Source organism: Macadamia integrifolia, chromosome 9, assembly GCF_013358625.1.
Source record: "Macadamia integrifolia cultivar HAES 741 chromosome 9, SCU_Mint_v3, whole genome shotgun sequence".
Lineage (NCBI taxonomy): Eukaryota > Viridiplantae > Streptophyta > Magnoliopsida > Proteales > Proteaceae > Macadamia > Macadamia integrifolia.
This window is the reverse complement of record NC_056565.1, coordinates 21,704,331-21,725,002: the sequence shown is the minus strand read 5'-3', so window position 1 is coordinate 21,725,002 and position 20,672 is coordinate 21,704,331. Positions and strand designations below refer to the sequence as shown.

Sequence of the window (20,672 nt, the reverse complement as noted above, 5' to 3'; positions counted from 1 at the left end):
GGGGGGGAAGAAGTGTCCATTATTGGCGAATTGATGAAAAAGTAAAATTAAAACGAAAACAATGCTATAAACGAGAATAATGGATGGGAAAAGTTGTCCAACAGAAATTGCATGTCCATCTAAACAATACAGTGCCCTAAAAAGTTCCAAAAGTTAAGCACTCTGACATAAGACAACTATTACAACATTCCATGTGCGAATTTCAAATTTGATCTCTGTAGTTCGATGTTTTTACTTTTTACCCTTCACAACACTGTTCACACTTTACCAACAGAAAAATAAGGTGGTGAGTGCAAGATGGGTTTCCTATGTAAAAGAGCACAATTTTCCTCTCAACCAAAAACCAGACTTGGAATCCCCAAGACCTCCACACTTATGTAGATTATTTTTTTGTTGCCACAGACCACTTAGCAGAGTCTTTGGTCAGGCTGTTTCAATTTTTCTTCATGTGAAGGGCCAGTAAAAAATTAGACCCCATTTTATTTTCTTTTATTTACACTATTCTCTTCATCTTTATACTCTCCAATCATTTTAAGTTCAATTGCTTGACAATTGCTTGAGATGATATAGGCTTTTTCTTAACAATCCTGCATCAATACACCTTCTTGTTCAGGCCCACAACCCGTGTCCACAAGGGAACTGAATATTTCATGGCATGGCCATTAATACTTCATGCCAGAAACTTCAAAACATCTGGAGTACTGGAGTGGCAACTATTATTAAATTATCTGGGGAAAAAACTGCTTTTTTGGCGGGGGTAAATGAAAACAAGAAACTGTTTAAGATATTTCATGGTGTAACCATCAAGCAAATGTTTACTATAGATAGTCAGCTTGAACATGAAATTACTCCAATATTCTGATATCCAAAATATAGCATACCTGGCCTCTACAACAGGAATTTCTTTCTTTTGACTTGACAGCACCTAACAAGAGAAGTCAAATTTACCAATATGGAAGGACCTTGCAAAAACCAAGCAATTGTAAATTTGTAATTAACAAAAGAATTAACCTTGAATCGGTTCTTTTTTGGAGTCGTAAATCCAATTTGAACCAGTAAAGGTTGTCCGGCATTTTTATTCGGAGAAATGGCCACCGAGCATTGACGCCAAATGGGATGCTTCTTGGTTTTTAGCGATCCCAAATCTGCAGTGAAAATTGCAGATCTTGTAGTTTCAGTATTGAGATTTAAAAAGAGAGTGATGGAGGAAGGTTCTAATCAAATCATATTATTACGAAAAATATTAAGAGAAAGGACGACCATTCTAAACTGTAATTGCAAAAAACTGCTAAAGGGTATCAGGCATTGCTTCGTTCAGATTAAATTGTGGACTCTAGGCAGTCGCCTAAAGAACAATTTGATTGCATACAGAACTGAAATTACACAGTGGATAGACCAATACCATTGTTTGCTATGATGATAGACTTGCTTGCCAATGATAAATTATTCGAATTTCAAACACAAAACGATAAGAACCCATTAAAATTACAGTCGGGAGATTAGATAAGAAACCCAAATATCTTAATTGCAATGGAAGCAGAGAGACAGAGACAAGGTGGACCTGCAGAAGAACAGGAATACCGTCCAGTAGTTGCCGAAAAAGCTGAGACCTCCATTTCCAAACAGGGGAGAGTATAGAGAAAATACAGTATCGACCGAAAACTTTAGAGAAACCGAAAGCTCAAATTGCCGTCTGCGATCTTACAATTGTTTCTGTGCAGATGCATGCAAGGCGGGTTCGGACTTCAGAGTTCAATAGTTCATCATCCGAAAGGTTAAGTGACCTAATCTTAAATACCCTCTTCAGAAGAGGTTGCAGTCGATGATGGAAGAGCTGAGCTTCTTGATCTTCTAAACTACAGCAATCGACGACACGTCGCCGGTTATGGACCGATTCGGAATCCGGTTTGCGTGGGGTGAAGCGCTTAGACCTTCGAGGGTAATGATCATCGGCTTTCACGTTGGGGGTAAAATCGGAATAACATTTCGTTGCACAGGAATAACTTAAAAAAAAAAAAAACAAAAACAAAAGCAACCAGCCTTCAAGTGCCTCTCAGTCGTTCAATGTACACTGGATGAGAAACTGGTGCAGTTGAGAGGATCTTGTACCAAAGATTTTAGTTAGGGTGATAATCTGTTGGTTTGAACCAGTTTGGTTCTGTTTCAACGGGTTCCAGTGTGAGAACAATTGAAACCAAACGTGAATCCATCAAGGTGCACCGGTTTCAATTTAGTTTCAATTTGTCTTATCGAATTGATTTCTGTTTACTATGTAAATATATTCAAAAGTATGAAAAAAAGTGTCTTTTATTAATTTTGGGTTGCTATCGGTTTCTTCTTATTGTATTGACTTTGGTCTTATTTTTTTAAGTTCAATTTGATTTCAATATGGTCCAATTTGGCTTGAATTTCACAAAACCCCAACCTAAAAATATGATATAAAAAGCACATACCAACTTGATTAGTATGGCTCAATTTAATCAGTTCGAGCTAGGTTTTGACACCCTTAGATTTTAGGGTATCAAACGCTAGTGTTTCTCCCATATTTCGAAAAAGCAAGTTGAACCCAACAATGGAACCAAGTGGTTGTATAGAAGCTGGTTACTGTCAAATGGAAAACAACCATTTGAACCTATATCTAGATTTTTGAATATTTTTAAATTGTGAATTATGTCTATAATACTCTTGCTCATGCTAGCATAATTCCAAATGTGATATGCCACAATCGAAAAGTAAATTTGGTGAAGATTTAACTTTTTAAAGAAAAAACCCTTCAAGATATGATGAATTATATAATTGAATTTTAATATGTTGACAATATTGAGGAATCGCATAATGAATATTCAAATAAACGTTTCGTCTATATCGGATGGATTCAATGTATAAGATTTATCTTATGTTACCTTTTGGCAGTGTTTTTGCTCCTTTAATGTAATTTTTTATTCATTCAAAAAAAGAAAAAAAAAATTGAATTTGGATGATGAACTTGACCCCTTGTTAATCCACATGGTACCATATGATTCATATCAATCAAATGGTAGGATTCGCCATTCCTGCTCTAGTGATTTTTTTGCAATAAGTTAGCAAAGAACATATTAAAAAATTGAAAGAAGTATTTGGACACTGCCTATATTATGGCTATATTACTTGACATCCAAAAGTTTGAAATGTTTACTTGAATCACCCTCACATTTAAAATTTACTACAACTAATCCTTGTTTGTTAACCAGTTCTAATTAAATGATGATGTCATAGACGGTGAAAACCCTAAATGTTCAAACTACCTTTTAAGAGTAGTGAATAAACCACTTCTAAATTAATTTCTTTTTGAAGTGATTTTGAAAATGGGGAAACCAAAATCGTCCTTTTGAAAGTGGTTCGTAACCAAACTAATTGAGGAAAAATAATTCGAGTCTCCTTCAAAACTGATAAATAATGACTTAAAAGAGGAAGAAAATAAATGACATTGCAAAACCAACCACCGCCTAATGGCTGATCCAGGCACCGGAGGCCCAAGCAACCGTCGACTGTCATAACAATCCCTTGGAATGGGGACGAGGTCTTGTATAGTGAAATCCAATAAGGATGTCTAGGGCAACCAATGGAGCCCATGTCTTGCATATACAATCTTTGGAGGCTCCTGGTGTCTGTTTTGTATGATTGTTGCGCCTCTAGCAATGATCATGGTTGTGATATTTGCATGTGGAGATCATAAACGTTGCAAGCTCATGCCAAGTGTAGATTATTCCCAAGTAATGGCATTGATGGTTGTGGCGGTGGTAGTGGTGGATCTGGCCACTGAGAATTGTGGCATGCATTAAGCCTCTGTTTGGTAGTTATTCATAAAATTATTTCTGATGTTTTTTCGTTTTATGGGAACAAAAAAACGGAATAAAGCGTTTGGTATTGATTTGGTGTTTTTCTCTTTTCTGGACAAAAAAAGAAAAAAAAAATGCTAGAAATACAAAATGATGGAACAACAAAACCTTGTTTCGTCATTTCCGTTTTGTTCTGAATACAAAAAAGTGAAAATTAGGATAATCCTTCCTGAAATAGGTTCATCAAACACCAAATTTTTTTTTTTTTAAATGGCATTTTGGCATAGAAACTGAAAATTCTATTTTTGACAGGAAACGTCGTTTCTGGAATTGAATGACTACCAAATGTAGCCTAAGCCTTGTTTCTCCCAAATCAATTATCTCTCTAACACAACTACCTAAGCACAGTTGATGAGCCGTGATGCACAAAAAGCTCATGCTAAAGGTTTATTGGATCACAAAATTTTAAGTAAAAAAGAAAAATTGAAACATAAGATATATAGGAGGGATGATGAAGCTAAAAACCCGATAATACTTCATTTATTGATATGCATACATACCTTATATTGGTCACATATATGGTGAATAGAGTAGCATCATGCATGTAGGGAAAGACTTAGTAGGATTCTAGCAAGGGTAGAAACAATGACATCCGTAATGGAGATCACGTCCAGGCATTAACCCAATACACATTCCACTTCCACCATTTTTACACTTTTGGACGCACTTATCTTGACAATCTTTTAGATCACAGTTATCGGGATACAATATTTCGCAGCACTACCCCTTTTGCTGCACATCTGCTTTCATCACCATCAACGATACAACTGCAAACAACCGCCATGAAATATCAATATCAGAAAAATAAACATTTTCCAATAGTTCATCAGATCATCAACACAAAATAATGAAATTAAGTCTATCATTGCATTGCAAATCATAGAGAGAATACTTAGAACAAACCTGAGAAGACAAGGATAGCAAGGATGATGAAGGAGGTATAAGAAATCTTAGCCATTACTTACTAAATCTCCGACAATACTTATAATCTAATAATTCTCACACTGATGTTGAGTGCTCATTGTTTCTCAGCTTATAGTGAGCGCATGGCATTCATAGAGAAACTTTTGGAGCTCCTAAGATGATTTTCTTACTTAGAATGTAGAAATACAGTGATAGGTAAACACCTGCCTTAATTAGGTTTGAATAGAGAAATTAATCTTATTTTTCTAAATGGGGCAAAATCCTCATTTGCATTGTTCATCGGATTAGTGGGAATCACTTGGAATGCTTGCCCAGGGGCTACCAGCTGTCTATAGTGATTTCATTTCTACAACCAACTGGCAGCACGCATCCCAAGTGCCTCCCAACCATGCGATGGACATTGGAGGAGATGGGAGTCACTTGGGATATGTGCTCTATTGCCACCAACTATCTACATCGATTTCTTTCTTCAACCAGCTGGCAACACCTGAGCACACATCCCAAGTGCCTCTCAGCCATCAGATGCACATTGGAGGAGCTGGCGCGCTAGCGTGTTGGAAAGGATTTCTTTCCAAAGATTTGGGTAGGGTGTCAATCAATGGGTTTTGATCAGTTTTTTGGTTCAGTGTGCGAATGAGTGAAACCAAAACATGAACCGATTCGGGTACGTGCACCGGTTTCATTAGTTTATTATCAGTTTGGGTTCTATTTACCATATAAATATATTCAAAAGTACGAAAACAAAGAGTGGTTTTTTTTTTATTAATTCCGTGCTGTTATTGGTTTTTTTAATCTTTTTGACCCATTTTTTAAGATCAGTTTGGTCTCGATATGGTCCAATTTGATTTCGATCTTAAAAAGCCCCAACCTAAAACAGGAGGATTCAATAAGCTCATATCGGTTTTGTTTCAATTTCATCGGTTTGAACTGGGTTTTGACAATTTTGTCCTTTCTTCTTCATTATTTCTTGTTTCCATTCATTTTTCATTTTCTTAAATTGTTGGTATTCTTTTATATTATTATATTTTTATAATACTTAAATACTCTCTAAAAATTAATTTCTTTATTTGCTCTCAATGTCTCACGTTCCCACCTCCCCCTCTCTCTCTCTCTCTTACTTTCACACGATTTTGCCCATTCTTCTACTTTTTTTTTTTTTTTTTTTTTTTTTTTTTTTTTTTTTTTTTTTTTAAATTATCTCTCCATCTTCCTTGCCTCAATATGTATATTTCTACATTACTAGAAAAAATATATATCTTTCTCGTTATATGATATATATCTTTCTAAATTCTCTCCCCTCAATTGTTTTGTGTTTAATTTCCTTAACTAGAAAAAGTCCTACTATTTTAGTTTCAATACTATCTCTCTTGCTCTCGAATTCAATTGAAATTAAAATCACCTAACCAACAATCATAGAAAAATGCCTATTATTTATTAAGGAGGTAATAGGCCAGAGAAGCATAATAGGACAAATCCTTATTAACAAAACACCTATTGTTTTTAGTTTTAATAAGATCTCTCTCTCTCTCTCTCTCTCTCTCTCTCTCTCTCTCTCTCTCGTTTCTATTTACTATGTCAATATATCAAAAGTACCAAAAAAAAGTCCCTTTTATGAATTTTGGGTTGCTATCGGTTTCATCGGGTTATGTTGGCTAAGGTTCGATATTTTTAAGTTCAATTCAATTTCAATATGGTCCAATTTGGTTTGAGTCTCACGAAAACCCAACCTAAAAACATGATCCAATAGACTTATATCAGTTTGATCAGTTCCGCTCAGGTTAATCGGTTCAAGCTAGGTTTTGACACCCATAGATTTTAGGGTATCATACGCTAACGTTTCTCCCATAGTTTATTCAAGCAAGCTGAACCCAACAATTGAACCAGGTTGAACAAGAGTTGTTTATCATCAAATGCAAAACAACTATCTGAAGCAATATCTAGATTTTTGAATATTCTTTAATTGTGAATTATTCTATAATACTCTTTCCTCATGCTAGCATTATTTTTAATGTGACACGACACAATCAGAAAGTAAATTTGGTGAAGATTTAAATGTTTTAGAGAAAAAACATTCAATATACGATGAATAATATAATTGAATTTCAATATGTTGACGATATTGAGGAAGCATAAAATGAAGACTCAAACGGCCATTTCGTCTATATCGGATAGAAATTATAAGATTTGTCCCGTACTACCTTCTCTCCAAGGAAGGGAAAACTCAATTTGTGGTTTGACCTTGTAGTCCTTATATTGTCTTTTCCTTTGCTTTATCTACCGTTGGTGTGGTGCTTCTTAGTTTCTCACTAATTTGGCTTTTATTCCTCCTTCTAGCAGTCATTTTTCTCCTTTAATATAATTTTTTATTAGTAAAAAAAGAAACAAATAATTCAATTTGGCTTATGAACTTGACCCATGGTTAATCAAATGGTAGGGTTGGCCATTACTGCTCCAATGATTTTTTTTTTGGGGTGCAAAAGGGCAGCAAAACACATATTAAAAAAATAGGGAAAATCACTTATACACTTGACACCCAATAAGTTTGAAAATTTTACTTGAACCATCCTCACATAAAAGATCAAGTACAACCAGCTATATTCGTTAGTCAGTCACCATTTAGTGATGATGTCATGGGTGGAAAAAATCTTAAATGTCCGAACTACCATTTAAGGGTAGAGAATAAGCCCTTACTTTTAAAGTAGTTTCTTTTCGATGTGATTTTGAGAATAAGGAAACCAAAACTATATATTTGAAAGTAGTTTGAAACCAAACTAATTGAGGAAAAAGAATAGGGAGACTCCGTCTGATGATTTGCATGATTGTTGCACCTGTAGTAATGATCATGATTGTGATGTTTGCATGTGGAGATGATCCAAGTCATAAGCATTGCACGCGCAAGCCAAGTGTAGATTATTTTTCAGGTAGTAGTGTTGATGGTGGTGGCAGGGGTTGTAAGGGAGGAGGAGATGGTGGCAGCAGCAGCGGTGGTGGTGCTGGTGGATTTGGCGGTTGAGAAATGTGGCATGCATTAAGCTTTATTCTCTCTCTCTCTCTCTCTCTCTCTCTCTCTCTCTCTCTCTCTAACAACTACTTAACGCAGTTGCTGAACTGTGAAGCACAAAAAGTTCATGCTCACATCAGACCTCCTAGCTGTTATCTATTTTCCCTCCTTAACTATCAAAAAATTAAAAATTCTCTCTCTAAAATTCTGAGAAATGTTCGCTTCTGAAAATTGGATTGTTTTTTTATAATCAATTAGGCCACTGATTTATGGGCTAGGTGCCTAGGTTGCTTGATGGGTTTCATTTTCCTGTATTGGTCTTGGTTCACCAGCCGTCATAGAACCAGAGAACAAGCCCAAGCTGAAGCAAATAAAATTTTGGCGAAAAAATTTCCTTCTAATTTACCAATTAAGAAAAGGAAACATCAGATAGAGATGATAAAACAAAGAACCCAATAATACTTTATTTATTGATATGCATGCATGCATGCCTTTTATTGGTCGTATGATGAACGGACCACCATCATACATGTAAGGAAAGACTTGGTAGGATTCTAGCACGGGTATACACAAGAACATCCGTAACGGATATCATGTCCTTCACTTATCCCTACACACATTCCGTCTCCACTTTTGAACTTTTGGATGCACTAATCATTACAAGTTGCTGGCACGTAGTTGTAGGGATGCAACATTACCTGACACTGCCCCTTCTGCTACGCATCTGCTTTCATCACCATTGACGATGCAACTGTAAACCACCCCGAATATCAATATCACCAAAATAAACATTTTCTAGTAGTTCATTAAATCATCAACACAAAATAATGAAGTTAAGCTATCATTCATTGCAAACCATGAAGAGAATACTTAGAATACGAGCTTGAGAAGACATGGATATATGGCAAGGATGAGGAAGGAGGTATAAGAAATCTTAGCCATTACTTACTAAATCTCCAACAATACTAATAAGCTACTAATCCTCACTCTGATGACGAGTGCTTGTTGGTTCTCATCTTATAGTGAGTGCATGGTATTTACAGAGAAACTTTTGGAGCTCCTAAGATGATTTCCTTACTTAGAATGTAGATATACGATTAGGTAAATACCCATATTTGGCTGCCTTAATTAGGTTTGAATAGAGAAATTAATCTTATTGTTTTAAATGGGGAGAGATCGTACTCTCTGGCATGCATCTGACGACAAGGAGTCACTTAGGATATGTGCCCTGGTGTTGCCAGCTGTCTACATTAATTTCATTTCTACAACCAGCTGGTAGCACCCGAGCACACATCCCAAGTGCCTCCCAACCATTAGATGCACGAAGGAGGAGCTGGCATGTTGGAGAGGATCTCGTTCCAAAGATTTGAGTAAGGTCAATCTGTGCGTTTGAATCGGTTTTGGTTTGGTTTTGGTGTGTGACTAAGTGAAACCAAAACATGAACCGATAAGGGTACGTGCACCGGTTTTAATTTGGTTTTAGTTCATGTCGTGAGTTTTATTATCAATTTTGTTTTCTATTTACCATATAAATATATTCAAAAGTACGAAAAAAAAAGGTTGTTTCTTTTTTTTTTTTTTTTTTTTAATTTCAGATTGCTATTGGGTTTTTATTAGGTTACATTGGTTTTTGAATCTTTTTTATCTCTATTATAGGTTCAATTTAGTCTCGATACGGTCCAATTTGATTTCGATCTTGCAAAGCCCCAACTTGAAACAAGATTCAATAAGCTCGTATCGGTTTCGATTTTGTTTCATGGATTTGAACTAGGTTTTGACACCCCTAGATTTGAGGGTTATATATATATATATATATATATATGAGGTTTTCCACAATTTTGGAGGAGGTTTTCGACAATTTAGATTCACATGGAAGCGGAGATTGTTTCCTTAGCTTGGGCTTGCCATTCTCAATAGTCATTCAAGGTATAGTCTTTGTTTCATTCATTTTATTTTGCTAAAAGCATAGCAAAATTATGAGAATCTGAACCTAGGCCTTTGTTGAGCATCCCAAAGCAGAATCTTGAAAAAATAGACGACGGAGGGTGTCCCAAGTAGTAGTGGAATGCTTTGCTAACTTGTCTGCTACAAAATGAGCCTTAGGCTTTACAACACCATCATTACTGTTGTAGAATGCCAGGGATGTTACAGTTACGGATGTATAGAACAACAGAATGAAAATCACATTCAACCCAAAGATTTTTTATATTCATTGCCATTAATTGCCTGTCCAAGAGGAAAAGCAAAAAGCCACAAATTCTGCCATGAAGTTGGTGGTGATACCTTGATAATTTGCAAAACATAGAAACGTCCCACCCTTGCTATTTCTGAAAATTCCACTGGATTCCAAGCAGCCTGGATTTTCCAATGAGCAACCGTCAATGTTTAACTTTATGTAGTCTCAATTGGGATGATGCCAAATAACTTCAAAAATTGTAATTACCTTACATGGGTGATTATGATTTGAAGTTTTCTAGAAAAAAGGTCTTACAGAAATCGAAACCAAAGAAGATCAGTCAATCAGGTCTCTCATTATAGCCTTTACCAGCGACTGAAGAGAAGATGGCTGAGTATCGTGCCTTCTTTTGTTTCTTTCCTTTCAAATATGGTAAGCAGTGAAGATGACAAGTGCTAACCATACCTGCTTTAACTGGATGGCACTGGATTTCCGTTTCCACCAGGAGAACCATTCTTCAATGAATGGGAACCCGCTTCAGTTGAAGTTAAAAAGAGATAATATTTCCTTCCAAACCATAATATATACTGAAATTGCATTCGAGTATTAAAAAGAGTAAGGGATTCTTGACTATTAAGACAAAAGTCACATCTAGAAACCAACAGAACTCCACGTCTGTGAACTTGATCATCAATGGGAAGTCGCCTATGGCACAGCCGCCAACCACAGATAGAAAAACGTGGATGCAAGCCTTTAAGCCATACTAAGCTCGCCCATCAATGAAGAGGCCTCTTGCTTCTCATTCCTTCCCATGCCGATTTCACTGTGAATTTTCGTGACTCTTTAATAGACCATACTCTCTGATCAGACACGGCTACAGATGGAAGATCGATAGATCTGATCTTATCACAGACAACAGCCAGCACTGAATTCGAGACCACCGGAAGCGACCATTGTAAGATCAAACACCAAGAAACACAAATAATAAAGAAACAATAGATCCGCACGACACAGAGATTTAACGAGGTTCACACACCAGGGTGGTGTGCTACGTCCTCGGGCGAAGAAGAAGATGATTCACTATGCAGAAGAGAAATTACACACTAGCAATGGTGAGGAAAAACTCGCCCTGAAACCCTAGCTGCATGAAAACCCTGGAATACAATGACTTTCTTAACAAGCAACAGTACATTATATATATACTCCAAATCACGGGTCGACCCATCGGGTCACGGTTGATCCTGTCGAACCATATCGTGGAGGCGAAGCCCCTTCACCCCCATACGAGATCAGTGATGGGCTCTGGGCGGGCTTGGGCCTATCGGCCCAACCCCTCTGCTTGTTGGTGTATGATGTCTTGTATTCCGTCGCAGTTTAATCCAGGGAGTACTGGTGCAGCACCTAGACAGGCAGGACGGCGGTCCCGCTAGCTAGTTAGCGGGGCCGTGGGGGTTGCAAGGGGGCCAGGAGGCCCCCCTGCATAGCAGGGGGTGTAAGGGGGCACATCCCCCCACTCGAATTTTTTATTTGAGGGCAATTGTAGTTTAATACGGATTAGGTTTTTTTTTTCACTATATATTTGTAGCGAGGGTTTCTTTCTCTATAATGCAAGCAATACTGAGAGGTGTGAGGACGAGCGCTGTAACCCTCTTCTCCATTGATAGTGAAGCAGGATCTCATCTCACCAGGGACGTAGGCAACCTTGCCGAACCTCGTAAAATCCATGTGCATTGTTTGTTTTGTTTTTTCATTATCTTCTGCATCGTTTTAGGGTTGCATTTCTACACTGCTTTCATCACAGATCTCAAAAAATTCCCCATTCAGGTCGCTACCAAAATATGTCGGATCGGATCAATATTCAAAACGGGTCAAGAATTCGAGACAAACTTAACAACCATCTTCCATCTTCAATAAAGTCAGCAACAGAGTCTGCTATTCTTTAACCTGCTACCCAACACTCATACCAAAACTTGATGGAGCTACCATTTCCCACTATCCAACGTTTTGTGTTGGCCAATAAAACTCCAAAATCTTGCGAAGACCAGGGAAAATGGAGGATGAGGATTGCTTTTTAGGGAGCCATTCTTGGCCATTAAGCGACCTCGCAAGAATTGAAAAAAAAAATGCAAAGAATCAGATTTAATAAACCGGCCTAATTTTGCCAAAACAGGGAAAAATTAACCTCCCTTAATCAACGAATTCCCAAGCTACCTTCCAGCCTTAGCTACACAGAAAGTCTCATTTAACTGTTATAGCTTTAGATAAAGATACCTCCCCTAACCAGATAAAATTTCGAATCCAGGATTGCATAAGAGAAATAGAAGCAGAAGGCCATAGATAGAAAGAGAAGTTATGTATAGGAATGATGTTTATGACCGATCAAACCAGTTCAACTCTACCTGTCATAGAGAGGAGATAACCCTTATATCCCTCTAATCTCTCCTTGAATTTATCTATCAAAGGCATGATTTGGTTGCCCTTAATTCTTCCTTTGAAAATCTACTCCTAGGTACCTTTGTAAGATGTCTTCGATTTGAGCTTTCCTCATAACTGACATTGGCCCTAGGAAAATGACTCTTGTCTAAACAAAAATATTGACCGGAATAGACTTGGGTAACGATCAAGAAACCTCTTGAGATTCTTTACACTTCTTATATCAGCATTGATGAAAATGAAGATGCCATCCGTAAACATTAGATGAGAAGAGGTGAAAGTATTTCGTAGACCCTAAAGACCTTTAACCAAGCCTTTCCATCTCAAGTCTTGTAGCCTACGACAAAGAACCTCTTCAACTAGAATGAATAGCAAAAGAGAAAGAGGGTCACCTTGTCAAAGACCTCTTTCAACTCCAAAAAAACCCACTGGTCCTCTATTTATTAGGATTGACAATTCTCGTTGTAACAAGGATCTGTCAATCCAATTTATCCATTCTCTACGAAAGCCAAATTTTTTCAAGTCATCAAAAAGAAAAGGCCACTCCAACGTGTCGAAAGCTTTCTGAATATCCAACTTTAAACCAATACTCTCACGAAAGCTCTTTGTACACATCATATTAGTGCAAGTTCAGACGCCACCCCGATAGAGAAGAAAATAATCTCCCCCTTTTGGAATGCTCCTTGCTCCTCAAAGATGAGCCTTGGAAGAAATTCAACTAATCGAGTTGCCATGATTTTTGGGATCAGCTTGAAAATAAAATTGCCTTGGCCGATTGGTTGAAAGTGACTCACTTTGTTTCATTCCTTAAAACTTCATAAAGACAAAAAAGGCAGCTTAGATTTTTTTTTTTTTTTTTCTTTTTTCTTTTGTGGGTTTTCTTTTTAACATTTTTGTTACGCGTTCTTTCTAAAATTTGGCATGTTTTTCATCTTGGCATTTCGTGCTCTGTTTGGTATATTCTTCATGGATTTGGTATTTGATGAAATTGATTTTGATTGTTATGGTTCTTTGTACTCTTTTATTGGGTGGTGGGTGGATGAAGTCCAATCTGTTTGTTTCAGTTGAAGGCAGCAATCATATATGGTGCTTGTGATTTCTGAAAAATGTTTTACTTTAGTCACTTTTCAAGTAGTGGAAAGAAGTGAATTAAATGGATAACATACAAGGCTAGTTGACCATTCTCCTCAAGCATTGTAACCTATCAAGGTCTCCAGTACTTAGCTGCCCAATGTCTGAACAATCCAGATCAGGTGATTTTCATGAAGAATGTGACTCTTCTCTTGAAGGAAGAACACTTGATGATAAAAACGATACAGGAGTCCCAGAGATGAAGGTGAAATTCCATGATATAAGTTCCGAAGAACTCTTGCATCAGTTCATTGTATAAGGTTAAAGTGGCAGAGCATGTATTGACTTGATGTGAAGTTGAAATCAAAATCCCTATTTTTGTATGATAAAGAACATGGAAAGTGAAGAAACAACTTTGGATCTCATCCTCATAATGATTCCTTTTAGTTAATGAACTCTAACTACACAATCAACTTATAATGTTAGAGAGTTTTGAGTTCTGAATTGTTTTAAAAGTGATGGGTATAATGTAAATTTAGATGATCGTATTTCACTTTTTTTATTTTCTTGGATGTGTATGTAATTAATGAAATGATAACATGTCATATTAAAAGCTTCCTGATATGTGGATTCTGGTGTCACCCCTTAAAAAATGGAGAAGACTCTAACCCTTCTGTTGTTGCTACAAAATCAATTAGCAAGTAATTTTTCTTAGACTATTTTCTCATTAAATACCAATTGATGATCTTTGATGCTGATAGATGAGGGCTTTGATGTAGGTACTGGCTAATTCTTAGGATTGGCACTTTTTTTTTCTTTTAAGGAATCAGAATATTACCATCTAACATTTGACTTCATGTGCATTTGCATGTGTTTTTGCTAGTATATATATCATTACTATCATACTATTATACTATTATATAAAATTATATATTCATGCTTCGTTGCTAATCTTTTTTGGACTATTTTACCATTGTTCTTTATTTGAATTCTTTAACTTCTTAATTATCACTTTTTTTTAATCTTTTTAAACTCTTCTTTTTCTTGATACCTTTTATTTTTTAAATATTTTTTTATTTTATTTATAATTAAATGTCCTCCACTCATTCTCAAACTCTCACGCCCCCATCCTTCAAAAAATAACTTAAATATTAGTTTCCTTATCTCTCTCTCTCTCTCCCCCACTTTCTTTTTCCTTCGGAAATTCTTTTCCTTCTTTCTCTCTCACGTTCTGCTCTCTTTGTGAAATATATTTTATTTAATAATAGTATTCTTTATTTACATTAAAAATCTTATAATTAAATATTAATTTCTTTATCTCTCTCTCCCTCACCCACTTTCCTTTTCCTTCTCTCTCTCACATTCCTCTCTCTTTGTGAAATATCTTTTATACTTTTATTCAATAATATCATTCTATATTTACACTAAAAAAGAAAAATCTTCTTATTTTTGTCAGTATCAGTTTCGTGGGTTAATATCAAATTAGTCTCTTTATTTATCTCTTTCTTCTTTTCCCACTTTATGTTCCTCCTCTCTTTCACAGATCCGAGAAGATTCTCTTGCCTTCAACATCCGTGGTAATGAAGAACTATTCAATTTTGAGGATAGGAGTCATGGAACACAGAAGGTACAATTATTTTATGGTTCTAACGATTCATGGTTACAAAATCCAACTGACATGACAGAAAAATAGGGAATGCATGAAGATTTGAGATAGATTTGACATATCTTGGCATCATGTTTCCTGTATATTCGATAAGTCACTTGCTGTTGTGTACTTTGTAAATGAGGGTAACCTGAAGCATTAGTTGATGATATGTTGCAACAACTTGAGGTAATTAAATGTTCTGGAAGTCTAAAGTGACATTTGTTCATAAGTTTAATTTGGGAGGTCAATTCATTATAAAATGAAAATTTTCAGTACATTTGTAACTTAAAATGGTCATTAATCCCACCTAAGATTAAAGATCAACATACAAAGTCCTTAATTATTCAAGATTAAATATATACTGAGTCCTTAAAATGGTCATTGATTAAAGATCAATATACTTAGTCCTTAATTATTCAATATTTTAGCTACTTCATTTTTTTTTTAAGGGGTGGGGGAAAATAAATCTCAAATCAATGCATCGATTTCTACCATGTGTATTGTGTGTGTGCATCTTATCCTTTTGAATTTTATTCCGTATGTATTATTATATGATGATGCCATTCAGTTTAAAAAATAATAGTGCCACATAAATTAAGAAGCAAGATTGAGTTGTAATAGAGGTCTCTTAACTCTTACCGGGGTCAATAAATTTTTGGTCTAATTAGACAACATGTTACTTCCAAGATAAGGGTTGCTAAAATTACAATTTAGGGAAAAGAATGAATTGGGAATATTTCAAAAAGTTATACTAGGGCATACAATATTATTGCTCAATAGAGCAGCCACTTTTATATATTAGGCTTCCTATAAATTCTCTAAACAAATTAATTCCAATTGATCTTCTAAGAAATCAGAAAACGATTATGTTTATTTTTCAAGTGATTCGTTTATTTTTCTTAAAATTCGTGAAGAACTTCATTCTACATCTCCTGAAATTATTAGTCATATAATTGAGTAGTCCTCAATGGAAGGCTAATGGGATGCACAATAACAAGGAGCTCCATGCGTTGCGTGGAGTTTGAACCGTGCTGGTGGGCCTTTGATTGCCGCCATTGGATGTGCGGATCAGACGGTTTAAGTTTACGATGTGAGGAGACCGACGAGGGTGTTGAAGAGGCATCAGAAGACGGTGACATACGTGAGGTTTATGAGGGAGGGGGTGACATACGTGAGGTTTATGAGGGAGGGGAAGATGGTGTTTGCAGGGACGGATGGGTGCCTGATGGTTTATTGGATCACAAAATTTTAAGTAAAAATAAAAAATGAAACATAAGATATATAGGAGGGATGATGAAGCTAAAAACCCGATAATACTTTATTTATTGATATGCAGGCATTGTAACACCCAGGCCTCATTAAAATTGTACAATATTGTCCTCTTTGGTCCATGGGTCTCAAGGTTTTAAAACGTGTTGTGCCATGTTAAGGAAGCTAGATGTTACTAATTAGTCCAGGAATCTCTCCTTAGGTGATGTGGGACTAAAGTTTGAACACCCTCGCCGATCTCCCAAACCGCCTGGTACTTGTCGTATTCTTAATGGGGACACCTCACCAATCTCTCAGGTGGGTCTAGTACTTACCATATTCTTGGGTCGTTACATGCATGCTTTTTATTGGTCATATATATGGTGAATAGAGTAGCACCATACATGTAGGGAAAGACTTGGTAGGATTCTAGCACGGGTACAAACAAGATCGTCCGTAATGGAGATCACGTCCTAGCATTAACCCAATACACATTCCATCTCCACTTTTAAACTTTGGATGCACTAATCATTACAAGCTGTTGGCACGCAGTTATCGGGATACAACATTACTTGGCACTGCCCCTTCTGCTACGCATCTACTGTCATCACCATTGACAATGCAACTGCAAACAACCCTAGTTGGTTTCTATTTATCATATAAATATATTCAGAAGTACGAAAAAAGAGATTTTTTCTTTTAATTTCGTGTTAGTATTGGTTTTTAATCTTTTTGATCCATTTTTTAAGTTTAGTTTGGTCTTGATTTTGATCTCACAAAGCCCCAACCTGAAACATGATTCAATAAGCTCATATCGATTTTGTTTCAATTTCATCGGTTCGACCTAGGTTTTGACACCCCTAGATTTGAGGGTATCGGATTATGATCTTTCATTTCTCACTATATCATACTACTATATAAAAGTACGTACTCTCTATCTTTGGTATACTTTTTCAAAATGACTAAAAAACCATTTACATCTACCAAAAAAAATTCCCAAATGACCAAAAAAATCAGGATAAATCCCTAAATGACCAAAAACCCCTCAAAATGGAATATGAAACAAATATCATAATAAACTCTCTATAATTCTCTCTCTCTCTCTCTCTCTCTCTCTGAACGTGGAGGAGAAAGGGGGAGAGTGGAGCATTAAAAAGGCATATAATTATAATTATTAAGTATTAAAAAGACATATAATTATAAACCCTAAACCCACTCATCCTCTCACCCCTAAAAATGGAAGATAAATCAGTAATAATAAGAAACTCTATAATTCTCACTCTCTCCCTCTCTAATGTGGAGGAGAAAGGGGGAGAGTGGAGTATTAAAAAGGTATATAATTATAATTATTATTAAGTATTAAAAAAAAATATAATTATAAACCCTAAACCCATTCATCCTCTCACCTCTCAAAATTGAAGATGAAACAAATAATAATAATAAACTCTATAATTTTCATTCTCTCTCTCTAAATGTGGAGGAGAAAGGGGGGGGGGAGTGGAGAGAGAAATAGAGAGAATTATGGAAAATGGGTATGGAATAAACAATTATGAAGAGAGTTATACCAAAAAAAAAATATATTAATAATAATAAACTCTCCATAATTTTCTATTTTTTTTCTCTCTCTTAAAATCTCTCATTTCATCCCTTACAAAATCTAAACGTGGAGGAAAGGGGTATTTTCTCTCTATAATTCTTTTTCTCTCATTGACTCTCTCTAAACTTGGAGGAAAAAAGGGTGTCATTATTTATAATTATTACGTATTAAAGGGATTAAAAAAATAGGCACAAAATTATGGAGAGATTTATTACATAAAAACGGTATCTTTCAATGATCTTTCATCGACTTTAAAGGTTTGTACTGCATGAAATTCTTCCTTATATATACCACAAAGAAGGACAAAAAAGTCAATTACAATATCTCAGGATTTCTCAATTTTTACAACAATAGCTTAGAATATTTCCACCCAATCTTTCTCTTATCCATTTTATTAGTAAAGAAACGCTTCCCTCTCCTTCATTAGGAAATAGAATTTCTCTCCCCCCAAGTATTTATTAATTTTTTGATATATTTCTTATCTTATTTATTAGTAAATAAAATCTTTCCTCTTCTCTCCCTTTTATTAGAAAGCAAAATCATAAATCTTTTTTTCCTTTCACACACGTTCCTATCTCTACCATTAGAAAGAAAAATCAGAAATCTTTTTTTTTTTTTTCTCTCTCTCTCTCTTTCTCATACGTTCCCAATCTTTCTCTTATCCTATTTATGAGTAAAGAAACTCTTCCCTCTTCCCTCTTCCCTCTTCCTTCTCCTTCACTAGGGAATAGAATCTCTCTCCCTCCATGTATTTATTATGTCTCTTATCTTATTTATTAGTAAATAAAATATTTCCTCTTCTCTTCCCTTTATTAGGTAACAAAATCAGAGAGTTGTGTCTCCTCTTTGGTCTTCTATCCCAAAGCTGTCTTCTATCCCAAAGCTCACAATCTGCTCTAAGAGTTCCAAGAGCTCCCTTTCTCTGTTATTTCTTTGGTTCCAGGTAAGCTATTGTAAGGTTTCTTATACAGTTCTTTAGTTTTTTCTTTTCCTATCCATTGATTTAATTTAAGGTATTCGTCTTCACTCCTTGATCCTATAATGCACTTCTTATCTTCTAAAATTTTTTTTTTTTTAAAATCTCATTTTGTTTTTTAATCTATACTTTTTAAATATTCGATTTTCTTCATTCATTTATGGGTTTATTGTATGTAATGTTGGGTTAACCCTCTAACTTGTCTCAGGTATGAAAGGAGCTTAGGGCTTCATAATCCTCGATCGGTTAAAGAAGTCTTTAAGGATTTCAAATGAAGGCACGCTGGGACAATCAAGGCTCTCACCCCTGGTTGGATTTTGATTCGTTGCTTCTCTCATTCTTATTTTGAAGATTATTTGCTTCGTAAGTTTTGATATTTACGTTGTTGTTTTTCTTTCGCAGATGTTGAAAAATTCTTTTAATAATGTGATCCTCATGAGTTCTGTTTCTTATATGGGATTGGTGGGATTTTGGTTTTTAAAAAGTAATAGTGACTACAGTATCAATTTGGTTTATGGATGCTGTTAAATTGTATATTTTGAGTATTTGAGAGTTGCAATTACTCAGGTTTCACTTTAGAGTTGGTTGGATCATAGATTCAGAGATATCTCAAATTCTATCCCTTATTTTATTTTCATGTAGATGCTCGAATAATTCCTAATGGACAAACTTTTTCTACTAGATGCATGTGATCACCTCTAGATCAGTCTGAAAAAATAAATGGCTAAAAAGAGATCCCTTCAGCATTGGATATCTGTAACAAAGTGACCCCAAATTGCCAAGTAAAGGAATTTATGAAAGAAAGAGTTGAGACTATCAAGCAAACCATTAATATCAAGAATTAATATGTTCTACTGGTCTTTCAATCATGTTCTACTGGTCTTTCAATCATGTTCAATTAATCTTCTATTTTTGTGATATTCTCTCTTACATAAAATCTGTTTTTATGAACCTTATAAGAAAATCATTTTTGATTACACAATAATGAAATTGGTGATTATGATTCCATTACTGTTAACAAGCTTCTGAACTCCCGATTTCTTTGGTTATAACTAAGGCTATAGAAAGTGCTTAAAAGGAAAGGGCATCAATGTCGTTCCCTCTTTAGAGACTCCAAGGTTGTTTTCATCCGCATTTAAGGTTCCTCAACTAAAGAACCGATCCTCGATAGCTTATAACTAAATCTCTTAGAGAGGGACAGAGATACATTTTACTAAAGAGAGGCCTCTCTCTTACCATTGATTGTCTAGAAATATGTTGTAATTGTCTATTATTATTTGAAATTTAATAGTCATCTTAAATTACTAATTGCTTCAATGGATATCATATATGATTGAAATACCTCTTTCTCTCTCTCAGCCACGTGCATTTGCACGTGTCCTTTTACTAGTATATATATATATATATAGCTTATATTATGCATGGTGATCCAGCCTCAATCGATCTGGTGATTTGCTTCTTGTTGAACTGAACATTGTAGGATTACAATGAACATTTAAAAACGATAAACCATGCATACGATACTGTTACTCCCACAGTTTGTGAAAGCAATATGAATTGGAGAGTTGAACCAGAACAGGAGCTGTTTATCATCAAATGCAAAACAACAATTTGAACCGATTTTATCTAAGTTTTTGAATATTTTCAATCAGTTGGAAACGATTGTTTCATTGGAGAAATGGGTTAAACAGTTAAAACCACAATCGGATTACTCTGTGGG

General features: G+C 35.5%; 1 protein-coding gene and 1 long non-coding RNA gene across 3 annotated transcripts in view; both read right to left on the bottom strand.

Annotated features, from left to right (window-relative positions):
- LOC122089973 (putative uridine kinase C227.14) overlaps positions 1-2,025 on the bottom strand; it is an 8,739-nt gene extending 6,714 nt beyond the window's left edge. The window contains exons 1-3 of one of the 2 annotated variants that reach the window (XM_042659764.1): positions 1,562-2,025; positions 1,012-1,145; positions 882-925 (exon numbers count right to left, since the gene is read on the bottom strand). In XM_042659764.1, coding sequence (XP_042515698.1) covers positions 882-925; positions 1,012-1,145; positions 1,562-1,616 — 233 coding nt within the window. In that variant the 5' untranslated portion in view covers positions 1,617-2,025. The remainder of the gene's footprint in view (positions 1-881; positions 926-1,011; positions 1,146-1,561) is intronic. The other variant, XM_042659763.1, reaches the window with a different exon arrangement.
- Positions 2,026-4,531: 2,506 nt separating this feature from the next.
- Positions 4,532-5,013, bottom strand: LOC122089974. Its single transcript, XR_006143380.1, has 2 exons — positions 4,782-5,013; positions 4,532-4,645 (listed from the first exon to the last, which is right to left on the bottom strand). It is a non-coding gene; the product is annotated as an uncharacterized LOC122089974 (long non-coding RNA).
- Between the last annotated feature and the right edge of the window lie 15,659 nt (positions 5,014-20,672).